This window comes from Bidens hawaiensis, unplaced genomic scaffold (genome assembly GCF_021521415.1).
Source record: "Bidens hawaiensis isolate Kalapana, Puna unplaced genomic scaffold, B.hawaiensis_p1.1 tig00017819_1, whole genome shotgun sequence".
NCBI lineage: Eukaryota > Viridiplantae > Streptophyta > Magnoliopsida > Asterales > Asteraceae > Bidens > Bidens hawaiensis.
Window position 1 is genome coordinate 1 of NW_027492689.1, and position 12,325 is coordinate 12,325.

At 41.6% G+C, this 12,325-nt stretch overlaps 1 protein-coding gene across 1 annotated transcript; it reads right to left on the bottom strand.

The window, feature by feature from the left end:
• Positions 1-7,910: 7,910 nt before the first annotated feature.
• LOC143554707 (2-methylene-furan-3-one reductase-like) lies at positions 7,911-11,563 on the bottom strand. Its single transcript, XM_077044403.1, has 4 exons — positions 11,294-11,563; positions 9,024-9,347; positions 8,777-8,936; positions 7,911-8,351 (listed from the first exon to the last, which is right to left on the bottom strand). The coding sequence occupies exons 1-4, from the start codon at positions 11,546-11,548 to the stop codon at positions 8,086-8,088; spliced, it is 1,005 nt and encodes a 334-aa protein (XP_076900518.1). The 5' UTR covers positions 11,549-11,563; the 3' UTR covers positions 7,911-8,085.
• Between the last annotated feature and the right edge of the window lie 762 nt (positions 11,564-12,325).

A 12,325-nucleotide genomic window follows, 5' to 3' on the forward strand; every position in this document is an offset into this window, starting at 1 on the left:
TTGTGAAATATTATTAATCTCTTTGCGTATAAGATTGTTATTTCCTTGGGTTCTTTGCTTTATAAACTTATGACTTGCATACTTAGTTTAAATTAGCAATTTCCAAGTGCTTAGAATAAGAACCTTTGAACGTGGTTGATAATGGGTTAAAGTTTCGCCTCCTCCTTCGTGATTGTGCGGGTAAAAACCGTCACTTGCACTTGGTAGGATGGCTAATCTTTACCCTTTATCTGACCTGCGTGTAGGTTTTTTAAAATTTCTAAGGCATTAAGTTAAACCTTTGAACGTGGTTGATAATGGACTAAAGTTTTCGCTCCCTCTTTCGTGATTGTGCGGGTGTAACCGTCACTTGCACTTACTAGGATGGCTTTAACTTTAGACCTATATCTGACCTGCGTGTAGGTTTTTCTTGTCCTTTCTTTAAGTGTTCATAAGTTAACCTTATAACGTGGTAGACGGTAAGTTTGGCTTCCTTGTTCGTGATTGTGCGGGTAAGACCGTCACTTGCACTTCCAAGGATGGCTAAACTTTACCTACATCTGACCTGCGTGTAGGTTTTCCTTAGGAACTTTTTTAACATTTTGGCGTTGTGTTTATGCGGGTATTGCCGCCTTCCACACGCAACTACTTCTTCCCGTAAGGGAAGTTCATAGGTTACAAGCTATCAATACATCGTGAAAGGAGAATCATTTCCATTAGAAGTGGCTCTAGGCCTTTTCTTTACAAGTTGGAATTGATCTACATATAACATTTGCGTAATTGAGCTCCATTCCATGTTCTAGGGATGGGAGTGCCATCGAGCCTTTCGAGCCGGTACGCGCCCTTTCCCAGAACTTCTTTGATGATGTATGGCCCTTCCCAAATCGGGGCCAACTTTCCTGGGCGTTGTTGGTTCGAAGCCTCGTTGTTACGCAGTATGTAGTCTCCTTCCTTGAAGTTGCAGAGTTTTACCCGCGTGTTGTAGTACTTTTGCATTTGTCGTTTGTAGTTTTCTTCACGCACGGCGGCTAAGTCTCTGCGCTCTTCGGTTAGCATAAGGTCTAACCGTCTTTCCGCATCATTGTCTTCTGGTTGGATTAAGACCCTTGGTGAGGGTAAACCGATTTCGACTGGGATCATGGCTTCAGTGCCATAAGTGAGACTGAACGGGGTTTCTCCCGTACTGGTCTTCTTCAGCGTTCTGTTTGCCCAAAGGACGTGCGGAAGCTCGTCCACCCAGCCGGATCTGTGTTCCAAGAGTCTTTTCTTGATGCCTTCGACGATGCTCTTGTTTGCTCTTTCTACCTCACCGTTACCTTGCGGGTGTGCCACTGAGGTAAAGGTGTGGGTGATTTGAAGTTCTTTCAGCCACTGCTGTAACTTCTTGTCAGCAAAGTTGGTGCCATTGTCGCTTACCAAATTCTGTGGAAGTCCAAAACGGCAAATAATAAATTCCCAAATAAATTTTTTGATATGCTTTGCGGTTGTTTGGGCTAAAGGTTTCGCTTCTATCCATTTGGTGAAGTAGTCAATGGCCACCACTAGGAACTGAACATTCCCAGCTGCTGTTGGAAATGGGCCTGTCACGTCAATGGCCCACTTCTGAAATGGCCATGAGGAAGTGACAGGAACAAGTTCATTTTTCGGGCGATGCGTGTTGGGTGCGTAAAGCTGACAAGATCTGCATTTTCTGATGTATGCCAACGCGTCCATATGCATACCCGGCCAGAAGTATCCCGCGTTGTTTAGTTTGGCTACCACAGCGCGGGGGCCTGCGTGTACTCCACAGATGCCTTCGTGAACCTCCCTTAGGAGGTAGTCAGCATCCTGGTTGTCCACGCATCTTAACAATGGGCCAAGAAAGTTACGTCTGTAAAGGGTGTCATTGACCAGCTGATAATTCAGTGCTTTACAGCGTAGTTTTCTTGCCTGTGACTTCGACTCTGGTAACGTTCCTGCTTCAAGGTATTTTATTATTGGGGTCATCCATGTTTCTGTACCGGTTTGGATGACACAAATTTCCTTGTGCGGGACTGATGGTGTTTCGAGGAGTTCCACGCGGATATCCTTACCCAAGTGGGTGAAGGCCAGTGATGCAAGCTTGCTTAACGCATCCGCAGATTTGTTTTCGCTGCGCTTGACATGTATCACTTTACAATCATTAAAATCGCGCATGATGGCTTTGGCCTGGGCAAGGTACAGGGCCATTGTGTCATTTACAGCCGTGTACGTCCCGTTTATTTGGTTTGCCACTAGCATGGAATCTACATGGGCTTCCAAATTTTTTACACCCATTTTACGCGCAATCCTCAATCCGGCCAGGAATGCTTCATATTCAGCTTCGTTATTCGTACTTGGGAAATCCAGCCGAATAGCATAAGTATATTCCTGGCCTGCTGGGTTTGTTAATTTTAACCCTGCGCCTGAACCCTCGTTACTAGCTGCTCCATCAGTATAGAGTCGCCAGACCTCATCGATTTCGTGTGCTGGGGAGGGTTGAACCTCCTCCTGGCACTCTTTCTCCCCGCGCAGCGGGGACTTCAGCAATAAAATCAGCCAGGACCTGGCCCTTTAATGGCTGGTCTCGGCTTGTATTGAATCGCATATTCTCCCAATTCAATTGCCCATTTGGCTAGGCGTCCCGATAACTCGGGTTTGCCTAGAACATTTGAGAGTTTGAAGTTGGTGAGAATAGTGATTGGGTGACCCTGGAAATATCGTCTCAACCTGCGTGAAGCGTGTATAAGTGCCAAGACCAGTTTTTCCAGGGTAGAGTACCGGGTTTCCGCGTCTGCCAGCACGCGGCTAACATAATAGATTGGCATCTGGATGCCTTTTCGTTCTACAAGCAGGACTGCCCCGGTTGCTCTATCTGTTGCGGAGAGGTATAGGATTAACTCCTCTCCCGCTTGTGGTGCTGTGAGTGTTGGGAGTTCGATCAGGCTGTGATCGAATCTCCTGGAAAGCTGCTTCCGCTTCTGGTGTCCAGCGGAAGTGCGTTTTCTTTAAACAATTTCTTAGTGTTGACACAAAAGGGAACGACCTATCCGCATGGTTTGCCAAAAAGCGGTTAAGCGCGACTAGTCGTCCATTAAGTGTTTGAGCCTGTTTTATGGTGGTAGGTGATTCCATTTTGACAATGGCTTCGACCTTTTCAGGGTTCGCTCTGAAGCCATCTTTAGTAATAATGACCCCTAAGAACTTCCCTTCTTCCACCCCAAATGAACACTTGCTCGGGTTGAGCTTCATGTTTATCTTTCTGAGCGTGTTGAAAGTTTCCTCAACGGTCTTTCAACATCGTCTCTGGCTCGGGGCTTTTGATGACCAAATCATCCATATAGACTTCCAAGTTTCTCCCAATTTGGGCGTGAAACTCTTTGTCCATTAGTCGTTGGTACGTGGACCCCGCGTTCTTAAGTCCGAACGGCATCATTTTATAACAAAATGTGCCATCGGGCGTCCGAAAGGCGGTTTTGTCCTGGTCATCCACAGCCATGTGGATTTGATGGTACCCCTTATACGCATCCAAGAAGCATTTAAGGCGAAATGGTGCCACCGAATCCACCTTGAGATCAATTTCTGGCAACGGATAACAATCTTTGGGGCATGCTTTATTCAAATCTTTGAAATCTATGCACATGCGCCATTGTTTGTTATTCTTCGGTACCATTACGGGATTTGCAACCCATGTTTGATATTTGCTAACGCGCACGATGCCCGCATCAAGGAGTTCCTTGACTTGGGTTCTGCACGCGTTGGTTTGCTCGGGCCCCATTACTCTGCGCTTTTGTACGATCGGCGTTACGGCCGGATCGCATTTGAGCTTATGCTCTGCCTTTCCCCGGGGTACACCAGTCATGTCGGCTGGTGTCCACGCGAAGATGTCTGCGTTTCGCTGCAGTAAGCGCTTGAGTAAGGTGCGTGTTGGATCAACAATTGTCGGGCCAATGGTAACGGCCTGATCGGGATATTTCCCGTTGAATGCCCACTGTTCAGGCTCAGTGATGGTTTGTTTGGCCATCTTCGGTTTGGGTTTAGAGGAGACAGATGCGATGCATACCTGGGGAATGCCCGTGATCATCGCTACGCCTTCAGTTGTTGGCCATCCCATCATGCCGTGGACTGAGGATACCACAGCGTTGAATCTTGCCATCCCGTCTCTCCCGAATAGGATGTCATACGTATGATGTGGTTTTTTCATCACAACAAAATCCACATCCTCCGTGCGTGAATAATTCCCATCGGTGAGAGTGACGGGGAAAGATAGGATGCCCAAGGGAGTGTTCATGCTGCCGTCAAACCCTTCCATTGAAGCATAGACCGTCTCCAGGCGTTCCTTGTCTTCATCATCGAGCTTGTCGAAGAACTGCCTGTACATCACTGTCGACGATGCGCCATTGTCAACGAGGGTGCGGGAGGTGATGTAGTGCCCCAGCTGGCTTTTAATGACAATGGGGCCTTCTTTGTTTGGGCCTCCCGGCACTCGCGGGAAGCGCACTTCTGCTTCCTTCCATGCGCATGGTTCGGTCATTGGTCTCTTTCTTCCTCTGACCTTACCATGGACCATGTTGATGCTAATGTCGACGGGCTTCCGTCCGTTACCCCTGTACCTGTTGTCGTTCCTTCCTCCCTTCTTGATAGATGCCACGAGGTGTGCGAGCCTCCCATCCTTGACGAATGTCTCGACGATGTCCCTCAAGGATGTGCACTCCTCAGTGCTATGGCCCTTTGTCCCATGGAAGTCACAAGACTTGCTTTGATCCGCATTGGGTTTCTGTCGGATCACTGGGGCTTTTGGCCATGGCAGTTTTTCCGTGGCAAATATCTCCGTGACGCTCTTGGTGAGTGGCGTCCAACGGTTTTTCCGGTTCGAAGGGTGCGTTTTGTCCCTTCCGCCAACCAGAGGGTGAGAGCTTGAGGGGGTGTCAAAGTTTATCCTTGACTGCCAAATACCTTGCCGCCTCTTTTTGTTTAGCCGGGCGGTTCTCACATTGTTCTCCCTTGTCCTCTGCGTGTAGAGGTTTGTATTGTGGGGGAGATCTCTTCCCAGCTGTTTCTCTGTTTCGGCAAAGCGCTTGGCTGCCGTCATTATGGCATCCCACGTGGATGGCATGCCGTCTTTACCCGTCAGAGTGCGGATGAGTTCTGGGTATTCAGCGCCCTGAATGAAAGCGGCGCGAACGAGGTCTTCACTGATGTTGCCCAGACTCACCTTCTTGGAGTTGAAGCGGGTGATGAAGTCCAGTAAGGATTCATCCTCTTCTCTGACACAATTGAGGATCGTCCACTGCTCCTCAGTGTGCTTCCTCTGTTGACTAAACTGTTGACTGAACTTGTTCTGGAAGTCTGCCCAGTCATAAATGTGGTGGACCGGTAAACGGTCGAACCATGCTCTGGCTGCTCCTACCAGAGTCATCTGGAACATGTAGCACCACGTGGGTTCCGTCCAGTTACTGACGGTTGCCCCCGCAATGAACCTGTTCAGATGGTCATCTGGGTCGGATAGACCATCGTATGTGCCAATGTTGGACATTTGTTTAGCACTCCTCGGGGCGATTGCTTCTGCAATGTCCCTTGCAAATTTTGACCTTCCTGCGTTTGTAGCAGTAGGTCTAAAGGCCTTGGAGAAGTCACGCTCGCTTTTTTCTGTGACTGGTTGGAATGCTTCCCCAAAATTCCTTTTTGGCTGGGGATCCGTTTCCTTACGCTTCCCTTTCGCCCTATGGCGAGGGTTCGCATCGGTGTCGGAGTCTTCCCCCTCGCCGTCTGAGTACTCGTACTCACTACTCATGTTGAGGTGCTGACGAGTACTACCGAATTCCTCAGCTTGTTGGACTGAACGCAAGCGTTCGTCCAACTCAGCCTGAAATTCTCTTTGACGTGCCTCGGCCCATGCCTTCACTTGATCAAGTGTTTGGCGAGGGGCTCGAGGTCGTTTTTCCAGCTGGGCATCAGTAAATCCCAGTGGAATATTTACTCCACTTGCCCCTACATGAGTGACTGGGGTAGTGTTCGTAAAATGTATTTCACTTGCCCCAGCTTGGGTGGCTGGGGTAGTGTTTGTAAATATTGTGTTGCCGGTGTTTACCCCAGTGGCTGGGGTTGTGGTTACCGGAATTTCTCTAGTCATCTTGGAAGTTTTGAAAAACTGGAGAAAGATGTAGTTCTAGCCTTATGCACGGATGGCGCCAATGAAGAAACACTAAGGGACCCCGGGCAGATTATGGATAATCTGGGGGCTAGATAATGTTTCCCACGAAGGTTAGGTCCAGCAGAGTAAGTTGTACTTTAGGGAACCTGCAAAACAGACACCGTAAGCTCGTCACTGAGAAGGGGAGGCGCCATCCGTGGGACTTAAGCAACAACCTTAACCAAGACCTGATCATCATTTTGTAATCCACAGGGTTAAGAGCAGCAGCAACAACCTTAACCAAGACCTGATCATCATTAATATCAGGAACCGCAACGTCGGTAGCCAGTTTGAGTACATCAACACTGCCATATTCAGCATACTGCCATGCCTTCATCATTGATGATTATTATTATTAGTGATTCTTATGAAGAGTATATAAATTTTGCTACTTATGAAGAGTTTATAGAGCTAGTGTGCTACTGCTATATTTATATTGAGACAAGCTACTTCCATAACATAACAAAATAGAAATGTGTAAATTACCAAACACGCCCTTGTAGTCTTGCAATTTTTAAACCGCATGTAAACACTAAACACAACGTAATAATAATAATAATAATAATAATAAGAAGAAGAGGAGGAGGAGGAGGAGGAGGAGGAGGAGGGTTAGTTTTTAGGGTATGGGGCATGGAAACGGGTAGGGGTGTGCATGGTTCAATTCGGTCCGGTTTGGTTATTAGCTTCCACCAAATTAGCCAATAGGTGTTCGGTTAATTGATTTGGTTTATTCAGTTAGTTTGTGTTACGGACTGAAACCATAGGAAGGTATTGGACTTATCCTACATCAAGCAAAATGGGTTTTCTCACCCATCATACTAATCTTTTGGGTTAAGTTCTTATGTTTGACTCGTAACACGATTGACTCAAAATAAAAATAGTAGGGACAGTGATAAGTAGCTCATAGTCGGCGTATATTTCGGGCAGATACATTCTTGATGGCCATTGATTCTCAATGAGATTTTTGCAATAGTTAAAGTTGCCAGGAAAAATTTGCAATGTTCTTCATAATAGACTTTGGAAAAGCATCTGACTAGGGCCGGCTCGTAGCATGTGTGGGTTGTGCCACCGTGTTAAGCCCAAAGGTGTTAGGGGCCCAAAATAAGAATAAAAACCAAGTTGGATATATAGATGTATAAACAAATGCATGAAATATAAAAGGGATATTGGTTTTAAATAATGGTCGGGCTATTAACATTTCCTCCTGTTTTATACCAAAATTTCCTTTCTTTTTATTAGTTTGTGATGTTCAAGTTAATTTCTTTCTTCATATTTAGGTTTTTTTATATAGTTTTTTAAACAAACTGTGAAATAAAAAGCCTATTTAGTTTCGAATAATTTATAAAGAATAAAACATATTTGTATATTAGCCCATATAGAATGATTAGAGACCATCTTTTGGTTTCATTTTTTAAAAAAATTAGGGGGCTCGCTATTTTTATTTGCATAAGGTCCTCGAGGTCTCCTGCATTCTTAGAGACGGCCTTGCATTTGATCACTAGGTTGGACCATTCTTGATTTGGTTTTGGGGCAAATGACATTTCTGTGTTTCATGGCCTTATACGTCCATCTTAATTAGTGGTATGTTGTCCACAACAACAATGAATCGAAAATGCGAAATTAGACTTGCTGTGTTGAACAACTAGTTTTTTTTTTCTTTTTTTTGTTTTTTTAATCTTCTTTCTTTCTCAGTGGTTGGCATTACCCATGAAAACAAACAAAAAAGCAAAGCTATAGCACAAAGATAATGGCAACATTTATCAAGCATGAGATTACAAAACACAAACCACATAGATCAAATATTATAACCAACACTCTTTGCACACCATATTATTATTCCCACTGTTTCGAAAAGCAAGCCATGCTATTTATTAATGGTGTTCGAATAAACGATGCGTTGGAATCCGAATCAGACCTTAAGGAATCGGGTATATAACTACCTTCCCGGTAGCCCGGTGTGTCTCAAGGTAAGCATAAGCTTCCTTAACTTGGTCAAACGGGAATGGACTTTTAGGGTCAACTATCACTTTGATCTTTCCACTTTCAAGATAAGGGTTTAGTTTTGTCAAAATGGATCCATCAGATGTTAGAACAAAGCCGAACCCTGGTGGTGGAATTGGCCCGGTTATAGACACCGCGACACCAGTTTCGTTAACCGCCTTCACTGCTTTCTCCGGTAGTCCTACAACATTGTATCATCCTTGTAAGTGAACAAGCAAACATATTTACATAAACTTCATAAATCCTAAAAAAATTTAATTTTTTATCCTAGAAGAGATTCTTAAAATTAAATAATTTAGTGTTTTTAACATGATTGTATTTAAAGAGGTTGCCCCAAAACTATATTATTTTAGTAATCATCTAGATTTTTTTATAACAAAGTTTATTTATTTTTTATTTAAAGATGCTTTAACACATTATTTGCCAGCCATAACAACCTTGAGACACATCAATGATTAAAATGGATTTGTATTTTAAAGTATTGGTAATAATCCCATTTTTTTTATCTAACTTGTTTATCATAAACTAAAGCACAAACCGAATATACCATAATAAGTAAATGAGTCAAAACTGTCGACACGTCTATTCGTCCAATAATATTCTTACCAATTGCATCATACACCACGTCATATTTATCTGGTAGATCTTCAAAATTCTCTTTCGTGTAGTCGATTGCTACATCGGCACCTAGACTCTTAAGCAACTCCAGTTTTCCGGTACTAGATGTGGCTGCTATCTTGGAAGCACCAAACACATGTTTTGCAAGCTGTATTAACAGCTTATAGCTATGATTAGCCACCAACTTATGCATTACTCTTAATATAATATACACAATGTTAACAGATTAAAATACCTGAATTACGAACGATCCAACTCCACCAGCACCATTCAACACAAGGATTGTTTTGCCTTCGCTAAACTTAGCCCTTTCTAGACCTTCATAAGCGGTCTCAATTGCGAGAGGCAAAGCGGCAGCTTGTACAAAATCCAGATTCTTGGGTTTTAATGCTAATAGTTTTTCTTCAACGGCTGTGTACTCAGCTAATGTTCCAAGTTGTTTGGGTCCATCAAGAGCCTTCTCATTTATATCTCCATATACTTCATCTCCTTCTTTAAGTGTTTTTACTTGGCTTCCAACCTTCACAACGACGCCCGAGACGTCGTATCCTGGAGTTATCTGTCACAATAAAAAAATATTTAAGAGAACTACAAATGAAACGTTATCAAATCATATCTTCTAATTTTGTTAGAGAACTAGTCAACTAGAGATAATTACAATTAATTGGAAACTTCACCTATAAAAAAGAAACAATTATCATAATTACAAAGGTTTCATAATTAACTGGCATCTTCTAATTTTGGTAGATATATATTCTAAGGCTAAGGGTAATGGGGTTTGGTTGAGCCCCAAGTGATCCAATATATCTGCGCCACGTAGGCGATGACATGGCCATGGATCAAGCCCCTCAACCAAACCCCAGAGGGTGTAGTGGTCCAGATGATCAGGGGCTTGATCCAGTTTTTTTTTATTTAATTATTTTAAATAATACATTAAATAATAATATAAAACATTACATTAATAATAATATAAAACATTGCGAATACGGGTTCTAAAACTATCATCTAGTAATTCGAAAACGGGTTCTAAAACTATCCTCACCATATGTGGGATTGGGACTAAAATAGTGACGTATCAAAGTTTCGTTAGCGGTCTTTCGATCACGAATACGCGGTTGCCGGAACAATGGGGCTCGGGGCCGATTTTGATCTCTCAAAAAGCTTACCGTCGTTTGAACCGCTTGACAAATGAGTTCGTCTTCTTCGGTAGAATAGGAAGACGATGACGACGATGCCATTTATAAATATGGAGATAAAGAGAAGTTTTGATAGAGAGAATGTGTGGTTTGAGTTTTTATAGAAAGTGTGGATTTGTATTTATAGGTAAAATATATATATATTTGACTGGCCAACGGATAGGTTGACCAGTCAACGAGTCTCCAACGGCTCTTTCCTCCCGCGGTCACAGCCACGCCAGACCACCGCGCCCCCAACCACCTGAGGAGTGTAGCGGTGTTCGCGAGCCACGTAGGCGGCCGCACCCCCTGCTCAACCCCACTTTCCTCAGCCTAACTAAGTTATTGATACTGATTATGTAATGCATAGATCCTGATTCCAAGTCAAAGTCACTACACTTTTGTAAATGCAATTTGATTTTCAAAATAAACTATAATAATACATTAATCAGCAATTGGCGATTGAAAGAATGGTTGGAAATGATAAAGACATGAATAGATTTTAAATTGTTTATTTGACCATTTTATTTATAAAATGTCCACATTAATGTCTATTTAATTGTCAGCTAATTGATTGTCATCTAGTGACTAAAAGATGTGTGGGGTCGATAAGACCATCTGTACTCAACGCACCTAACCGTTAGGCATTTTGCGTCATATGACATCTCCGTTATCAATGGAGAATTTTGCAAAAAGTGGCGTAGTACGCAAAAAACGACACAACTCTCATACAATAATTATATATATTTCCTTTTCTCTCTCATCCTCACACGCAATTTTATCAAGCCCAAAACACTGAAGGAAAAAGTCTGGGGGGTACCCCAGCGTTTTCCCCTCAAAACACCACAATTGTGGCTGACTACGGATGGTCTAAGATTAAGGATGGACACTATAGGAAAGAGCTAGCTAAATATACATTATTTTGGTATTTTTCTTTTCTCTTAGAAATCTTAGAAAAATTGAATGTTAATAATTTAAACTATTATCTAGTAGTCGATAATAAATATTTATACTCACAATTTAACCAATGATAATTATAATTTTCACTTTTGTTGCCAAAAACAATCCCGGTAACATAATCATCATATATTATACACTTATTATCATTTGATTCATTTTGTTCATAACTATTATTATGGAAAAAATCGAGTGAAAATCAAATACAAGTTTGTGATGAAATTGTTTTTGTCAACAAAAGAGAAAGTTTGAACTATCATTGGAAATTTGTAAATACAAATTATTAGCGGGCTATAAGTCGTAGTCAACACTATTAAAATCCAATATTTTTTTTTCTTAAGATATTTACAAACAATCGTTACGGAAAGCTTACCGGCAAAGGCGAATCGATAGCTTTAAAGTGTCCAAGCCTTCTTTTGAAATCAACCGGGTTAAGAGCAGCAGCAACAACCTTAACCAAGACTTGATCATCATTAATATCCGGAACCGCAACATCGGTAGCCAACTTTAGTACATCAACACTACCATATTCATGATACTGCCATGCCTTCATCTTCAAAGATAAAATTATGAATAATTTTCTGAAAAAAAAAAAAGAAAAAAGTAGTGGATGTAATAGATTTTGCATTTTGATTTGTGGTTGGCCAGTAGTATTTATAATGTGACAAGCTACTTCACCCCCCCCCCCCCCCATAAAATGAGTAAATTGAAAAAGAAGTCCTTGTATATTATTTTGGGAAATGACATAGTTTACTTTTTTGGTTAGTTTTAGAATCCCCTATATCTGTGAATTATTTGATTTAATTTTGCAAATTAGAAATAAATAATCTAACATTTTGTGTATTGGCTGATGATAATCATATTTTTAAAATTTTTTGTCAATGGCCTAACTTTTCGACTATTTTTCTTTCAATTGACCTCCGTTAGATTCTTTTCGAATTTCAAACCGAGAGTTTTTTTATCGGAAGAAGGATACGAGTTAATTGATGTAAAACTTATCTCGAGTTAATTGATATATTATTATAGTTTGGTTATTATAGTGTTATCGTAATTATGTAATTATGAGATTGCATTTGATTATGTTTCCTTTTATTTATCATATTGTACTCATATATATAGTTGATCAATAATATATTACATCTTACGAGATTTTAATTATTTTAGAATAACTGCATATGACAAAATAAAAAATTAAAAAAGGTTAGTCTTTTTAGCAACTTTTTGCAATTTGAAGGGCAACTGAATCTATTATTGGTTTATTGGTGGTTTTAATGAGTTTGAACAAATAAGGTCACAGTGTTTGACTAACGACGGTCTATAATTTTATTTAATTACTTTATACAAAACAAGTTAAAGAACCAAACACTGGTTGAAAATAGACGATGGCTTTTGTTCTTTTTAATAT

Bases quoted from the DNA above. Each gene is read 5' to 3' on its own strand.
- LOC143554707 (XM_077044403.1), bottom strand. From the start codon at position 11,548: ATGCAAAATCTATTACATCCACTACTTTTTTCTTTTTTTTTTTTCAGA. The intron at 9,348-11,293 runs GTAAGCTTTCCG...TTATTGTGACAG, and splicing joins CTATCGATTCGCCTTTGCCG to ATAACTCCAGGATACGACGT. The intron at 8,937-9,023 runs GTATTTTAATCT...CTGTTAATACAG, and splicing joins TTGGATCGTTCGTAATTCAG to CTTGCAAAACATGTGTTTGG.